This window comes from Marmota monax, unplaced genomic scaffold, assembly GCF_021218885.2.
Source record: "Marmota monax isolate L192 unplaced genomic scaffold, Marmota_monax_Labrador192_F-V1.1 WCK01_AAM20220418_F8-fsc00021, whole genome shotgun sequence".
NCBI classification, from domain to species: domain Eukaryota; kingdom Metazoa; phylum Chordata; class Mammalia; order Rodentia; family Sciuridae; genus Marmota; species Marmota monax.
The window spans coordinates 25,906,414-25,923,382 of NW_026695228.1; the positions used below are offsets into that span (position 1 = coordinate 25,906,414).

Here is a 16,969-nt window from a genome sequence, read left to right on the forward strand (position 1 = left end):
AACGGGGGAGGCTGGTAACTAGGGTGGGGGGGATGGCGGAGCGGGCGCCGGAGCCCGAGGCGGAGGCGGAGGCTGAGGCGGGCGCAGGCGGGGAGGCGGCGGCTGAGGAGGGAGCGGCGGGCCGCAAGGCGCGGGGCCGACCGCGGCTTACGGAGTCGGACCGAGCCCGGCGGCGGCTGGAGTCCCGGAAGAAGTACGACGTGCGGCGCGTGTACCTGGGCGAGGCGCACGGGCCCTGGGTGGACCTGCGGCGCCGCAGCGGCTGGAGCGACGCCAAGCTCGCCGCCTACCTCATCTCGCTGGAGCGCGGCCAGCGAAGCGGCCGCCACGGGTAAGGGGGCCCGTCCGGAGGGAGGGGGAGGGAGCGAGCAAGCGAGCGAGGGAGGAAGGAGACGCCCCCATCCCCCGCGGAGCTTGGCCCCGCCTGCTCCGGCTCAAGGCCACGCCCCCGGCACCTGCGAACTCCGCCCAGGGGCCAAACTGCTGGTCTGGGTCCCGGACTACTGGTGCCGCCACCCGCTGGGCTCGCGGCTCCGCCTCCCATGGCTCCTGCTGCCCAATCCTAAGATGCTCCCTGCCTTTCCACCCGCCTTTTGGTCTCTCGGTCCCGCCCTCTCAAGCTCTGGCTGCCCAATCCTAGGATGAGCCGCACCTCCAGGCGTTCTAACTACCCAATCCCTGCAAGAGCGCTCCCTCCCCTGGAGGCCTCGCTCGGGCTCCAGGTTCCCGCTGGGCCTTGGGATCTGTGGTCACGTTTTCCGAAAACCCACACCCGCGGCTGGGTTCTGGACATCCTGGAACATCCTGCTCTTCCCCTCAAGAGATCCTGGTGTCCCAAATGGGATTAAATATGACCCCATCCCCTCAACCCTAGGCTCCCCCCACATCTACACCTTCTGGTTCCTGGGGACAACTACTCCTTCTGTTTCCTGGGGAGCATTTCAGCCCTGAAAGACTCAAGTGAAGGGGAAATCCTGAAATAGCTAGTGAAGTGGAGGGAGAGATTTGCAAAATCTCAAACTTGAGAAAAAGCGAATGGAGTTTTTCCCTTCCTGCCTTATAGGCTAATGTGACAATTAAGTGAGTTAAAATGTGCAAAGAACTCAGAACAGCGCCTGGCAGTATATTAGCTGTTATGATGAAGATATCTATTCCTGTTTTTATTGCGAAAAAAATCGCAATCAATGAAATGTTCTGCTCTGGTTTTCACTTTCACCCATATGCATGTTTGTCTAGAGCATGTTCCTGAGGGTTAAGAATCAATCAAATCCTGCTGAATTGTACTCGCCCCCTCCCTAGGGTGGCAAGACTTTTTATGCCCAAGAGTATGTTCAGAAATGCTAGGAGCAGTAACAAAAATGCATGCTTCATGAAGCTGATATTCTACTGGACAGAGGGAATGGCTTATGCAGTGGCTTGTCTACTACAGACAAGAAACAAGGCTGGGTGCAGTGGCATATGCTGTACTCACAGTGACTCAGGAGGCTGGGGCAGGAGGATGGTAAGTTCCAGGCCACCCTTGGCAATTTAGTGAGGCCCCAAGCAACTTAGACCTGTCTCAGAATAAAAAAATAAAAAGGGGGCTGGGGATGTGGCTCAAGTGGTAGCGCCCTGGCCTGGCATGTGCGAGGCACTGGGTTCAATCCTCAGCACCACATAAAAATAAATATATTGTGTCCACCTAAAACAAAAAAATAAATATTTAAAATAAATAAATAGGGCTTGCGATGTGGCTCAGTGGTAGAGCACCTTGGTGCTCAATCACCAGTACCACAAAAAAGAAAATAATAAACAAATTGCACAGTATAGGAAAAAAAATCACGAGTGTGAGTTAGAAGTTTATTTTATTTATTTATTTATTTTTGTTGTACTGAGAATTGAACTGAGGGTCTCACACATACTAGGCAAGTGCTCTACCACTGAGCCATCCCACTAGCCCCTAAGTTGGAAGTTTAAATAGGGCCTGAGGGTGGGCCACTCTGAGAAGATAGCTTTGAGTAAAAGACCTGAGAGAGGAGCCATGCACATATCCCAGGGAAGAGTGTTGAGCGGAGGGAATAGCAAGTGCAAAGGTCCTGCAGAAGAGAAGTCAAAGACAGAGAGATGATGTGACTAGTCTTGCAGTACCTTGGCAGGCCTTGAGAGGACTCCAGACTCTCCTCCCAATGAGGAGAGCCCTGGCAGGAATTTTTGCTCTCCTTAAGCAAGGGAATTTCAACAGAGAAGTGACATGGTCTGGCTTATATTCTAAAAGAAGCGCTGTTCAGGGTGTATGTGGCAGAAAGAACGGGTGAAGTATGAATCGAAATAAGGTTGGCCAAGAGTTGACAGTTCAAGCTGGTTGTAGGTCCAAAGAGGGCACTCTAATTTTTTCTGTGTGAGTTTTTATATTGAAGAAAATAAAAAAACTTTTTTTTTTTTTTTTTGTCTCTGGGAATTAAACCCAGGGAGCCTCACATATCCTAGTTAGATACTCTACCACTGAGCTACACCACCCCCCAGCCCAACATTTTTAACAGCGCCTTACACCGAGGCTGTAGGGGTGAGCATGGGAAATAGAGACCAGGAAAGCAGCCAACCTCAAGAGAAAAGTGCTGTTAGGATCCTATGCTGCAGATGAATACAGAGAGGGGATGTCACTTGCCCAAGGTCATGGAGCCTGCTGCTGGGATATAGAAGAGGAAGAACAAGGAGGCAGGTAGAGCGCTCGCCCAGCACGGGCAGGACCCGGGTTCAATCCTCAGCACCACATAAAAATAAAGGTATTGTGTTGTGTCCATCTACACCTAAAAAATAAATATTAAAAAGGCTATCTTTAAAAAAAAAAAAAAGAACAAGGAGGCAGGTGGAGTGGGAGGAAGGGAGATGAGGGCCCCCAGAGACTCAGATAGACTGGCTGCAAGGTACTGGCCTTCAATTTATAAACCAGGTGCTAGGTGACAGTAGGGTGACCCATATGGGGTCAGGAACCTGCCTGGAAGGTCTGGCAGCTATCCTTGTGCAGGAAGCTATGGGGCCCCCCCCGGCCTTACCTTGGGTCCCCAAGGCTTTAGAGCACAGTCATTGGGCTTCAACCTAAGTGTGATGGTCAGCAGGCAGGTGAACCCAAGCTGTCTGCAGGAGCAGACTGTGGAGGGCAGCCTGGGGCCCTTGCAGAGCAGGCTAGGAAGGTCCGAAGCAGTCGTCCAGCTGGGTCTGACACTCTTCTACCAGGACTCCAGGGGCAGCATGGGTCCTGAGCAGCTCTGAGTCCTATTGCTGCAAAACAAGTGCCTCAAATTTAGCTGTTAAAATCGCACAAATCTATCATCTGGACTTTCTGAGGATCAGGAGCCGGGCACTGGCTCCTCTGTTCAGGGTCTCACTGAAATCAAGGTATCCACCAGCTGTGACCTCACCTGGAAGTACTCTAGGGAAAGATCTCCCTCCAGACTGCTTCGTGTCACTGGAAGAATTTGTTTCTTTGTGATAATAGGACTGAGGTCTTTGCTGTCTTGCTGGCTGTCAGCTGTGATCACTCAGTCTTAGAAGCCACTCTTGGGTCCTTGCCATATGGTACCTCCATGGGCCCCCTCCTGTCCCCATCTTTCCATTGTTGACTGCAGCAGGGCTTAGACTCTTTGAAGGCTTCCCCTGATTAACCATATTTCCTCTTTTAATTCCAAGTTACCTACCCATGAGAGGCATCCTATCATACCCACAGACCTGCCCACCTCAAGGGGAGAGGATGAGAGTGTCTTTACGTGGTATCCACAGGGATTGTTTCCAGGACCCCTAGTAGGTACCAAAATCCTTAAATGTTCAAGTCCCTTAAATAAAATGGTGTAGTATTTGCATAGAACTTATGCACATCTTCCCATAGACTATAAATCATCTCTAGATGACTTAGAAAACCTAGTACAATATAAATGCCATGTATATAGTTAAACTGTATTAGAGAATAAAGTCTGTACCTGTTCAATATAGATGCAATGTTTTTCCAAATATTTTCCATCCTTGGTTGAATCCAAGAATGTGGAACCCACACACACAGAGGGCCTACTGTACAGGGCTCCCCAAGACAGGCACCCTGAGAGTTCTCTTGGAACTCTGCCTGACACACCAACTTTCTGTTTCCCCTTCCCATTTCCTGACTGTGGGACCCAGGACAGATGGCCTCACCCCTCTGAGCCTCAATTTCCCTGTGTGTGAGATGAGTGATGATATCAGACCTCCCTCCGAGGGCAGGTGTCAGTGGAGGAGGGAGCCCAAGCCAGGCGCCTGCTGACATGGTGCTGGAGTTGGGCAGGTGAACAGAAGCTCACATTCTACCTAGAGCCAGACAAGTTGCTGTCATTTCTTAGCAGCTGTCAGGGCATGGCCCAGCCTTGATCCGCGTTTACCCATATTGCCTCTCTCTGTTGCAGGAAGCCTTGGGAGCAAGTCCCCAAAAAGCCAAAGCGGAAAAAAAGTAAGTGGAGCTGTAGCCAAGGTGGGGAGGAAAGGGACACGTGCCAGGGAGAGCCAAGCAGAGGGGACAGCTTATCTAAACCTCAGGGTGCATTATGTGCCAGCCCACAGTAGAGCGAGGCGGGACAGAGCCTGGAGCTCAGCCCTCCTGCCTGCTGGCCACAAGTTGGTAGGAGTCTGAACCTAGTATGACCTCCAAACCCTGGGACTGTGGGTCTCAGGTTATGTCCATCAGGGTGAAGGCCAGAAGTCCAAGGGAGAACCTAGGGTAGCAGTGAGCGCCCCCCCCTCCCCCACTTCTCTCCATTCTCTGGAGGTGGGGCTGAGCTGAGACTATGACCTTGAAATCCTAAAGGGTTAGGGATTGCCACTGACTTGGAGACCCTGGGTGTAATCCCTAGGCCTAAGGATCTCTTCTGGGCCGCCGCCTCATCTCCTGATCCCAAAGTTAGGGGTCACACCTCCATCCTACTGGCCAGGAGTCCTGGACCATCACCCTAGTTGCAGGTCTCATCTCGGGCACACTTTGTGTATCAAGCCCTGTTCGGTGCTGCATAGATGTCTTTGCTTCCTCTGTCCTCCCTGGGAGCCCTCAGAGATGGGATTCTTCTTTATTTCTTTATCTATTTTTGTTAACACAGGGCATTAAATCCAGGATCACTCTACCATCAAGCCATAACCCCAGCCTTTTTTATTTTTTATTTTGAGACAAGGTCTTACCGAGTTGCTGAGGGTCTTGCTAAATTGCTGAGATTGGTCTCCAACTTATGATTCTCCTGTGTCAGCTTCCCAAGTCACTGGGATTATAGGATTGTGCCATCATAGCCAGCTAGAATTCTTATTCTCCCCTGGTCCAGAGGAGGCAACTAGGATTTAGAGAAGTCAAGTCATTTGGCCGAAATCACCCAGCTAGGAAGTGGCAAAGCTGGGATTGGAACCCAGGCCTTCTGGCCCCACATGATAACCCCCTCGTAGCACCCTCTTATCCAGCAAATGTTTGCAGAGCACTACAGAGCACCTGACCCTGTGGAGACCCGCGGGAACAAAACAGATAAATGTCTCTGCTTTTGAGAAGCTGACATTCTAGTGAGGGAGTCAGACCAGGGACCTTCAAACAAGGAACCCTAGACAGTCTCTAGGTGCTCTCAGGAGAAAAAGAGAAACAAGTAAATTTGGCTAGGCTAGGATTTACACAGCCCTGGGTTCCAGCCCCAGTACTGGGAGTCAGGAGGGATTGGCTTCAGTAACCTGGGTGTGGGGTGGCCTCTCAGAGGAGGGCACATTTGATGAGAAACCTGCGTGGAGAGAAAGGGAGCAAGGCAGGTCTCTGGAAGAAGATGGCATGGTCCTTGCAAAGGCCCTGGGCCAGGCCCACACCAAGCTCATTTAAGGAGTAGCTAGGAGACTAAGTGGATGGAGGGGAGAGATAGGAGTGGGAGGAGCTGAGAGAGGGGGTGTGACTGAGCAGATGGTATAGGGCCTTGTGGGTCATAGGGTGGATGTTTGCTTTTACCCCAGTGAGGGCAGCCACAGTGGATTCTGAGAGAGGGGTGCTCTAATCAGGTGCCTTCTGGTGGCTGTGGAGGAGGGACAGGCACGAGCCAAGGAGACCACTGCCCAGGGACTGCTGGGTTCTAGGGCCAAGTATTGATGAGAATGATTACAGTACCAGGCAGCTAACGATTACTATGTACCTACTACATGCCGGGCTCCATTGGGCACATGGCTCCACTTAGCCAGTGAAGAGTCTCTGGCCAGTCCCTGTCATCTCTAGGGTTCTTGCCTCTGAGCCTCAGTTTCCTTCCCTGTAAACTGGGTGCAGGGCTTATGAGGGTATTCCAGCCCATGAAGGCATAGTGCCCCGGGTCCCTGTGGACAGTGGGCATGGCTGCTCATGCCTGTCCTGGGCCCTTTCTCTGCAGGGCGGCGACGCAACGTGAACTGCCTGAAGAATGTGGTGATCTGGTATGAGGACCACAAGCACCGCTGCCCATATGAGCCACACCTTGCCGAGCTGGACCCCACCTTTGGCCTGTACACCACAGCAGTGTGGCAGTGTGAAGCCGGCCACCGCTACTTCCAGGACCTGCACTCCCCGCTGAAGCCCCTCAGTGACTCGGACCCCGAAAGTGACAAAGGTGGGTCCTCAGGGCGAGGGTACATGGTGACTGTGGCATTTGGGGACTCTGCAGTCCCTCCTGGGTATGGACCTGGGCTGCCCTCCAGCCTCACTTCAGTGTCACAAATGTAACAGCAGCCGCACTGGCACTAGCTTCAGGGACAGTGACTTGGTTGAGCCCTTCAGAGATCTGTTGAGTCCTTGCAGAGCCTGAGTAGAAGAGATGGTCCCCACTTGACCTGGCTGGGCAGCTTCAGTGGAACCCGGGTTCTGGGCACAGGCTCAGCTTGGCAAGGTGGATGGTGCCCTCCTGGCCTCTAGCACCTTTTTTATTTTCTGTGACTCAAATTTGTCACTCTGGCTCATTCTCTTCCCCTCAGTCTTGCCAGGGTTCCCATTTTCTCTCCCCCTCACTCTCTTTGCTTCCCTCTCCCCTCCTGAGTCTGCTCTCTCCGTCTCCTTCCACCTCCCTCCCCAGCTCTTAGTCCCTGCCCCTCTCCCTCCCCTCTTTTTCTGTCCCACATTGGTCCTACTGGGCCAGGAGGGACTCAGTGTGGAAGGCCCAGTTGGCCATGTGGGGAGCAGAGGAGACCCCATGAGCGGCAAAGGAGCCTGCTGCCTCCAGGGCTTGGTGGGGCTGTGAGAGGAGCATGGGGCCCACTGCCAGGCACCTGCCGGGGCTGAGGGTGGGGTCAATCATCAGGGCTGATTCGTGCTGGCAGGCATCACAGAGCAGGTGGCATCCCAGCTGGCCAGGAGGAAGCTGGGGGTGAGAGGTGTTCCTGGTGGGCACCCACGCCCACGGTCATCCCACTGTGCAGCGGCCAGGCTCCCAGCTTGCGGGTGTCCTGTGCTCATGACCAGCACGCCACCCTCCTCTGCCGGTCAGAGCCCCCTCGATGTGCTCATTCCAGCCCTGCCCTCTGCCGCCCTGAATCATCCCTCCAGCCCTTCACAACCCTGCTTCATGGTCGATGAACCCTGGACCCCAGGAGTAACGTGACTGGCCCATCTGGCGATGGGTCAGGCTGGGGTGGGGTAGTACCCAGAGGAGCCCCTCCTTCCCCAAACCTATTGTAACTGCCAGATCTGGGCTCATAGGAATGAGCACTGTGATCCATTAGCCACATCTGCTAAGGGCATCGTGAGAGAAGTGACCTTGTCCGTATCCCAACCCTGCTCCCCCAGCAGTACCCCCTACCTGCTCTGCTTGGTGTCCCTGCCACCTATGAGTAAGTCAGGAGACCTACTGCCTGGGCTGTGGGAAGTCAGGGTTGCGTGGCTATTTCTGTCACTAATGCTTTTATTATCTGGAGAGAGGTTCAGCATTGGACTTAAGCTGGACTTCAGAGTTAGGTGTACCAGATGCGTGTCCTGGCCCTGCCCCCAGCTTTCTTGGTGACTGCCCCCTCCTTCAGGGGGTGCTGCAGATGTGAGGACAGCAGGAGAGGCTGAAACCCTCTCTCCCCAGCTTGCTGTCAGGCCTGGGCCGTCAGGAGTGGCCTGGGTTCGGGTTGGGTGTCTCAATGCCCATGTGTAACCAGTACATGAGGTGACCTACTCATGAAGAGGAGGGGGTCATTACACCTTACACACACAGCTTGAGAGGTTCTTGTTCACCGTCAGGCTGACCCTGATTTCAGACCTCTGGTGGGGTCTGGATGGCAGTGGCAGGAGTGTGTGGCAGAACAGAATCACTCACCTGATGGCCAGGGAGCAAAAGAGATCAAGGAAGGTGCCGGCGGCATCCCACAGTCTCCTGCAGGGCATGCCCCCAGTAACTGAAAGACCTCCTGGTAGGCCCCACCTCTGAGAAGTTTCCTCCATCTCTAGTCAGGTATAGAGGCACGTGCCTGTAATCCTAGGTACTCGGGAAACTGAGGCAGGAAGATCTCAAGTTCAAGACCAGCCGGGACAACTTAGCAACACCCTGTTCCCCAAATGAAAAGGTCTGGGGACTGTAGCTCAGTGGTAGAGCACTTGCCTCGCATGCTCAAAGCCCTGGGTTCCATCTCAGCACTGCAAAAAACAGACAAAGAACACTCGGTGCCCTCTTTGAGCCCTCTTCTGTTGAAACCCTGTACGTATGTCTTCTCATTAATACCCCAAATGCTCTTTCAAAGCAGGTGCCACAGCAATCCCCAGGACAGAGAGGTTACATGAGCGCTGTGCCCACCTAGCTAGAGGCAGGCACTGCTCTAACCTGGGAAGTCTGTACTTTCTACATGACCCTAGGACTGTAGGACCCATGGTCTCCAAACAACATGCCCCAACTGTGTCACAAGACTAACGAGGTGCCATGCATGGTGGCACATGCCTGTAATCCCAGCGACATGGGAGGCTGAGACAGAACTGCATGTTCTGAGACCAGCCTCAGCAACTTAGTGAGGCCCTGTTTCAAAATTAAAAAACAAAAACAAACAAAAAGGGCTGGGGATGTAGCTCAGTGGTAAAGCACTCCTGGGTTAGATCCCTAGCACCAAAGGGGGGGGGGGGATGTGTGACCGAGGCGGCAGTCATTTGTTTTTTCTCATTCCTAGTTTCCCTGGCTAAGATGTTGGCCCCTGCCTTCATCACAGTGCTGGTCTAAAAGTAGTTCTTTGATTCAAATGTGCCCTGCCCAGGGACCTCTTTTTTGAGATATTTACATTGCAGAGAAATAGCAGACCATAAACAAGATAAGTAAATAAAATATAGAATATACTTGAAGGTGGTAGGTGTTTTGGGAAAAAAGAAAGGAGCAAAAAGGGGCTTTTTGAGACAAGATGGTCCGGAGAGCCTCCCTGAAACATCACTAGATGAAAGGTCTGATAGACATGAGGGAGGGAGCCTTCTCGTGTATCTGAGAGAAGGGAATTCAGGCAGAAGGAATGACAAGTGCAAAGGCCCTGAGACAGGAACTTGGCTAGTGTCTCTGAGGAGCTAGTGGGGCATCTGGAGAGGAGGTAATGGGGAAGGGGCATGTGATAGTGCAAGGTGTGTAGCCATAGTAAGGGCTTCGACTGCTCCATCAAGTGAGTCAGGATTTTGATTGACAGATGCCAGCTGCTGAAACAGGCATACGTTGGTTGCTTCACACAAAGCCCAGTGCCCCAATCCATAGGCTCTGCCTTCCACGTGGGGACCCAGATTCTTTTTTTTTTTTTTTTTCCTGATACCAGGATTTGAACTCAGGGTTGCTTAACCACTGAGCCACATACTCAGCCTCTATGTTGCTTAGGACCTCACTGTGTTGCTGAGGCTGACCTCAAACTCAAGATCCTCCTGCCTCAGTCTTCTGAGCCACTGGGATTACAGGCATGTGCCACCATGCTGAGCATGTGGGGACCCAGGTTCTTCTATCTTGTGTCTTTAGCCTCCTTCTGGGTCCTGGCTGGCTGATCAGGACAGACAGGTAGGGGCTGGGCCCTGAGAGATCACATCTACTTCTGTTCCCTTGCTGGAACCAGCCAATGGGCTACATTGACATGCTGCAAGGGATGCTGAGAGATATAGTCCACCCAGGTTTTAAGAAGAAGAGCTGGGTTTGGGAACAGCTGGCTTATCCACAAGAAGTGATGAGTGGGTTCTCTGGAACCAGGGGACCAAAGAGAAGGGACTACTCTGGTCCTGTCCAGGGATGATTGGAGCCATAACCAGCATTTGCAGAGGGTGGAGGAGAAGCATTTGGGCTGTGGACAGATGACTTTTGGATGCAGTGCCAACAGGTTTTGCTGACAGATTGGAAGTGGGTGTGAGAGAGAAGTCAAGGTTAGCCCGGGACTTTGGCTGAGTACCAGGAGAGACAGAGCTATCACCCTTTGAGAGGCACACACATGAGCAGCACAGGCTCTTTTGGAGGGAAGATCCAGTAAGGAAGAGCCCAGAGTTGCTGAGCTGAGTCAGATGCCTGCGAGAGCTCCCCAGGGAGCTGTGAGGTGCAAGCCTAGAATTCCACAGGGAGGTCCAGGGTGCACGTGGAGTCATCAGGCCCCACATGGTTGTATAAAAACATGTATGGTGTGCGTGCCAGTACCTGTGCAAGTGGGTGCCCTCCATCTCAGTAGGTTCCTTATCCATGGGTTCACCCAACCAGGAATCATTTATATCATATTAGGTGTCATAGGTAATCTAGAGATGATTTGAAGTCTATGGGAGGATGTGCATAGGTCTGTGCAAATATTATGCCATTTTATGTAAAAGACTTAAGAATCCTCCAGTTCTGATATTCCGGTATCTACGGAGGTGTCCTGGAACTAATCCTCTGATTTGGTTCCCTGGTTATTGACTTATTTTCTCTCTCTCTCTCTCTCTCTCTCCTCTTTCTTTCCTTCTCTTTTCCCTCCCTCCCTTCCTTCCTTCCTTCTCTTTTCCCTCCCTCCCTTCCTTCCTTCTTCTCTTTTCCCTCCCTCCCTCCCTCCCTTCCTTCCTTCTCTTTTCCCTCCCTCCCTTCCTTCCTTCTCTTTTCCCTCCCTCCCTCCCTCCCTCCCTCCCTCCCTCCCTCCCTTCCTTCCTTCCTTCCTTCTCTTTTCCCTCCCTCCCTTCCTTCCTTCCTTCCTTCTCTTTTCCCTCCCTCCCTCCCTCCCTCCCTCCCTCCCTTCCTTCCTTCCTTCCTTGTCCTAGGATGGAACCTAGGGCCTCTGGCAATCTAGGCAAGTGCTCTACCACTGAGCTATGTTCCCAGCCCCCCTTTTTACATATTTATTTTTTAGTTTTAGGTGGACCACAATATCTTTATTTTACATTTATGTGGTGCTGAGGATCGAACCCAGTGCCTCATGCATGCTACACGAGCACTCTACCACTGAGCCACAAACCCAGGCCCTTCAGCCCTTTTAATAGAGCTTCCAAAACCCTTTGAATTTCCTGAGTGATAGAGGTTTTTGTTATTCACAAAGAGCCCCTTTGGAACACCCCGGAATCTATCTTAATAAAGTGATTAAGGGTGGGCCCCTACATATCTTCTGGATGGGGTTACCCAAAAGACCAAACTTAGGATCAGAAGTGGGAACTCTCAGCCCCACTCCCCAAACTGCAGGGGCTGGAGGTCAGGTCATTAAAAAACCCTGAAGAGTGAGTTTCTGGGAGCTCCCCGCTTGATGTACACATCACCAGCTCTGAGGGGTGTCCTCAGACAGGGCGTGGAACTCTGTGCCCCCTCCTCAATGCCTCTCTTCCGTTTGACTATGGTTGACTTGTATCCTTTATAAGAGGCTTGTAGTGATAAGTAGAGTACTTTTCTGAGTTCTTTGAGTCATTCTAGCAAATTATTAAACCTGAAGAGGTCATAGGAACCCCTTGATCACAGTTGGTTGGTCAGACATACAGAGTGGCCCAGGACTTGCAACTGGCCTTGGAAGTTGGGACAGTCTTGTGGGACAGAGCCCTTAACTTGTGTGATTTGAGGCTATCTCCAGGTAGACAGTGTCCAAATTGTATTAAAGTGTTGGAATGAAAGTAATGAATTAAACCAGTTAGTGTGGAGAATAGAGTGGCATTTAATGCCATCAGCCTGGGTGAGACCCGGGGATGAGCTGAGGGCTGGGATGAGGCCCTGGCTTGGGCCTTCAAGACATGAATGAGCTGGGGAGATAGCTCAGTTGGTAGAGTGCTTGCCTAGCATGCATAAGGCCCTGGGTTCAATCCCCAGCACCACAAAAAAAAAAAAAAAAAAAGACATGAATGAGCCGAAGAGACTAGGAAGGAGCTGCCAGGGTAGCCCAGAAAACAAGGATGTAGAGCTAGAGGCCCAGGGAGGACAGCACATCAGAGAAGCTGGGGTGGTCAGTTGAGTCAGGTGCCTTGGTGCAGCCAGGGACAGTGGCAATTGATAAATGACCACTGTTTTTTGGCAGTGAGAGAGAGGGTTACAGTGCCCTGCCCCTGGTGGCCCTTCAACAAATACTAGCTGCTGCTGCTGCTGCCACCATCGTAACTGCCTCCTTTCTTCTCTCATCACAGCGGGCAATGGCCAGGTGGCTGGCAGCTCTGACTCCCCCAGCTCTGGCTCAGGCTCCGACTCTGAGGAGCCCCCAGAGAGCCAGCCAGCCAAGGCTTCAGCAGCTGCAGCAGCAGTCACCCCCACCAGCCCAGTGGGCAGCAGTGGGCTTATCACTCAGGAAGGTGTGCACATCCCCTTCGACGTCCACCAAGTGGAAAGCCTGGCTGAGCAGGGCACCCCGTTGTGCCCCAACCCTGCAGGCAGTGGGTCTGAAGCCCTCGAGACAGTGGTGTGTGTGCCAGTACCTGTGCAAGTGGGTACTGGCCCCGGCGCCCTCTTTGAGAATGTGCCCCAGGAGGCACTGGGCGAGGTAGTAGCCAGCTGCCCTGTGCCAGGCATGGTGCCCGGCTCCCAGGTGATCATCATCGCGGGCCCTGGATACAACACCCTCACGGCCGAGGGCATCCACCTCAACGTGGCTTCGGGCAGCAGCGCCCCAAGCAGTGGCCTGGGCGAGGAGGTGCCCTGTGCCATGATGGAGGGTGTGGCAGCCTACACCCAGACAGAGCCTGAGGGCAGCCAGCCCAGCACCATGGACACCACCTCCATAGCCGGCATCGAGACCAAGAAAGGTCTGGAGGGCCCACTTTGGCCTCTGGCAGGGATCGGGTGGGACCTGGAGGGGGAGGGGAAGGAGTGGCCCTGGAGAAGGGCTTCTAGACAGCCTTAGCCCCCCATGGACACCGCCCTGTGTCCACCCCATAGAGAAGGAGGATCTATACATGCTCAAAAAGGAGGAGAAGGAGGAGCCTGTGGCCACAGAGCTGGCAGAGCTGGTGGCGACCGTGCCTGAGAGTGCAGAGCCTGAGGCAGAAGCAGATGGGGAGGAGCTAGACGGCAGTGACATGTCGGCCATCATCTACGAGATCCCCAAGGAGCCTGAGAAGTGGGTGCTGAGTTGGATGGGTGGGCACAAGGGCAAGAAGTGGCTCATGGTCTGCCTGGGCTTGGCATTCTGACACCAAGGGCCCCTTCCCTCTCTAGGAGGCGGCGGAGCAAGCGGTCCCGGGTGATGGACGCCGACGGCCTGCTTGAGATGTTCCATTGTCCATATGAGGGCTGCAGCCAGGTCTACGTGGCCCTCGGCAGCTTCCAGGTGAGGCCACCACCCAGGGCAGGCTGGTGGGCCTGTTCCTGTGTCTGGCTACCTGTGTGCTGGTCTGGGCAAGTGGTTCATGGAGGGCCCTGCTGTGTGCCACTGGCCTGTGATTCATCTTCATGAGCCCATCTGGCCCCAACTGGTCTCAGGAGCTTCCTTCAAATCCTCTGTGCATCCTGATACCTTGTCAGACCCCTCACCGCCTCAGCTATCTCTTCCCACAGAGATAAGGCATAACTGTCTGCTCACAGTTCCTCCTCTCCTGACCTCCTGAACTCCTCCCGCCTTGCCCTGGCCATGCTCTTGTTCTTAGCTCCGTGTGCTTCCTCCCCGTGGCTCTCCATCAGCAAGCCATTCCAGCCCCCAGGGCCAGTCAGGCCTGGGAGACTTGGGTCACTGTACCACCAGGAGGTTGGATCTGTAGTTTGCCCGCTGGAGACTGGATTTGGAACCCTGACGGCAGAGATGGGGTTTTGTCATATCCCCACACCTGGCATAGAAGGCAGGATTAGTAGGCCTTTGGATTTGCCAAGCCATGTCCTCATTAAGCATGAACTGAACACCCACTGTGTATAAGACCATCTAGTGAGTTTAAAAAAAATGAAAGAACAAAGGAATGAATGAATTAAATGCCCAGGGACAGCATAGCACATGATAGCCCTGGATTCCATCCTAGTCCTTCCACTCCCACCTCTGAGACATGTGTCCAACCACTGAGCCTCTGCAGCCTCCGTTTCCCTGTCTATAACTGAGCTGATGGTCACCAGGCCCTTCCCAGGGTTAATGGATATTCCAGTCCAGAGCCTGGCACAGCAGGTGTTTGGTAAACCCGCTCTGTGTCCCATGTGTACCTGTAGCAGTCTGGAAGCTGGGCAAGAGCACCCTTCCCTCTTAGCTGCCTAAGCTGATCCTGCCTACCTCCCAGCAGCCCTCTTTTCCCCCTACCTTCAGGAGGCCCTAAGGTGGGCCCAGCACCCATTCCTGCCCCTCTTGCCCCCAGAACCATGTCAACCTCGTGCACCGGAAAGGGAAGACCAAAGTGTGCCCTCACCCTGGCTGTGGCAAGAAGTTCTATTTATCCAATCACCTGCGGCGACACATGATCATCCATTCAGGTCAGGCCCTGGGCCAGCTGGCAGGACCAGCTGGGGACACAGGCAGGGACCTGGGAGCCAGGGCTGGAGCAGCCAAGGTTAAACCCCAGCACTAGTGCCTCAGACACAGGACTACCCCTCTTGGAGCCTCCATGTGCTCAGTAAGCTGAACCATAGTGACACAGGTGGGCCAGGCAGGACCTGACTTTTCTGCTCAGGCCCTTGACAAGATTTCATGCAGGACTTCGGGGTGGAGCAGGGACAGTGAACCAACTTCTGATGAGCCCTCAGAATGCCTGCCATATCACAGTAGTTTTTTTTTTTTTTTTTTTTTATCACTGTCCCCACCCTGAAAAACCCAAGTTGCTTAAAAAAATAAAAGCCAATATTTCAGAAATACTAAACACCAAAGGTGATACCACCATCTCTCCTCCAGGTGTGTCCTATAGCAGCACCCCAGGTCATAGATGGGAGCCAGTGGGGCCACCCAGGCCACAGGAGGGAGGAGAGTTGGGCAGAGTGTAGGACTGGAATTCCGGGTTTACCCCAGGGCAAGATTTGATACTTCTGTATGGCTGGGGAAGCTGGAGGGCACAGCTCTGAGGTTCAGAGCCCCCAATATTTTGAGAAGCCACAACTTTGGGTTTTTATGTGAAATTACCCAAAGTTCAAACACTGGGGACAAATTCAGATCCATCTTGACATTTTGCATCCTGTGCCCCTTAGAGACCAAAGTTTGAACCCCAGCTGTGCTTGGGCCTGTGACTGGGTGATGAGCTGCCACTTCGTATCATTTGCTGTCATTATAGGTTGACATTTTTTGAGCCCTGGGAAGCCATGGGGTTGGGCCTGTCAGCACTGGGGGAAACCCGCTTCCCCCCCCCTTCCCAGTGGCAGCATCCTCAGTCACATCTCTGCTGCCCCCAGGTGTCCGTGAGTTCACCTGCGAGACCTGTGGCAAGTCCTTCAAGAGGAAGAACCACCTGGAGGTTCACCGGCGCACACACACGGGTGAAACGCCCCTGCAGTGAGTGACAGGTTGTCCCCTAAAGGGTCTGGGAGGTTGGGGAGCCTACCTGGTGGCATCCACAGGCTTTCCCTCCATGCAGTTCCACCTGTGCTACCACCGCAACGGCACCTCCCCTTTCTGTAGGCTGCCAGCCCCCCTAGTCCCACCCGCTGACCCACCGGTTACTTACTTTTCGCCAGGTGTGAGATCTGCGGCTACCAGTGCAGGCAGCGCGCCTCGCTCAACTGGCACATGAAGAAGCACACGGCTGAGGTTCAATACAATTTCACGTGCGAGCGATGCGGGAAGCGCTTTGAGAAGCTTGACAGCGTCAAGTTCCACACGCTTAAAAGCCACCCGGACCATAAGCCTACCTGACATACTCGACCACTGACCGCCCCTATTTATTCGTCCACTCGGACATTGCACTCGGGCCTGTCTGGGCCTGGACAGCCGCGGGGCGCCCAGACCGCAGGCCGGAAGGAGGCGCCCCCACCCCCTCCCAGGGCTGGGCCCCCTGGGCAGGTCCCCACCCGCCCCAACCCCCTCTAGAGCTGGTGCCTGGGGCTGCGCTACCTGAACTATGTGTCGAGAGCAGAGAAAGATTAAAGTGCGAGAAGGGAGATGCCCTTCCCCTAGGTCTGGATGATTGAGGGGGCCCTCTCTCTCCAACCTACCTGGTCTCTTCCTGAGCAAGGCCGGGTTAGGGAGATGTCCCTACACACCCTAGAGGACCCTTTCCTTTGAGCCTCAGCTCCTACTCGTTCCTTGGGCCTGGGGGATCTTGGAGGTCACCAGGCATTTCCCAGGACTCAGAATCCTGGTGCCTCCTCCTAAAGTCTATCATGGAACACTCATTCCCCATCCACCCTCAGGAGGAGCTGGGAACGTGTTTAGTAAACCCCCCAAATGAAACATGTACAGCTAGTGACAAGCGCCCTGCAGAAAATGGAGTGATGTGTTGGTTTCCTGGCGTGCTGTTTAGGTGGGTGGTCGGGGAGGGCCTCCCTGAGAAGGTGGTAGTTGCCCATAGACTAGGAAGAAAACTAGGAGAGGTAAATATCAAGCCGGCCAATGCAAAGCTCCGGGGAATAACTCGCTCTGCTTGTTCCCAGATAAGATAACCACGGGGAAAAGGGAGTTGGCAGCAATTGGGTGCCTGCCTTGGCCCCATTTCCCTGAGGATGTTGCTGAAACCACCTCTGGGAGCAATGGGGAA

General features: G+C 53.6%; 1 protein-coding gene across 2 annotated transcripts; it reads left to right on the plus strand.

Annotated features, from left to right (window-relative positions):
- Positions 1 to 32: 32 nt before the first annotated feature.
- On the plus strand, positions 33 to 16,667 carry Znf653 (zinc finger protein 653). 2 transcript variants are annotated; one of them, XM_046436433.1, is made up of 9 exons: positions 33 to 331; positions 4,407 to 4,450; positions 6,372 to 6,587; positions 12,509 to 13,120; positions 13,254 to 13,434; positions 13,533 to 13,644; positions 14,648 to 14,762; positions 15,669 to 15,768; positions 15,951 to 16,667. In XM_046436433.1, exons 1-9 carry the CDS (start codon positions 33 to 35, stop codon positions 16,126 to 16,128), a joined length of 1,857 nt encoding a protein of 618 aa, XP_046292389.1. In that variant the 3' UTR covers positions 16,129 to 16,667. The 2 variants fall into 2 exon arrangements, with proteins under 2 accessions (XP_046292389.1, XP_046292390.1); XM_046436434.2 differs by having other exon boundaries at positions 15,669 to 15,779; positions 15,951 to 16,087.
- Positions 16,668 to 16,969: the final 302 nt, after the last annotated feature.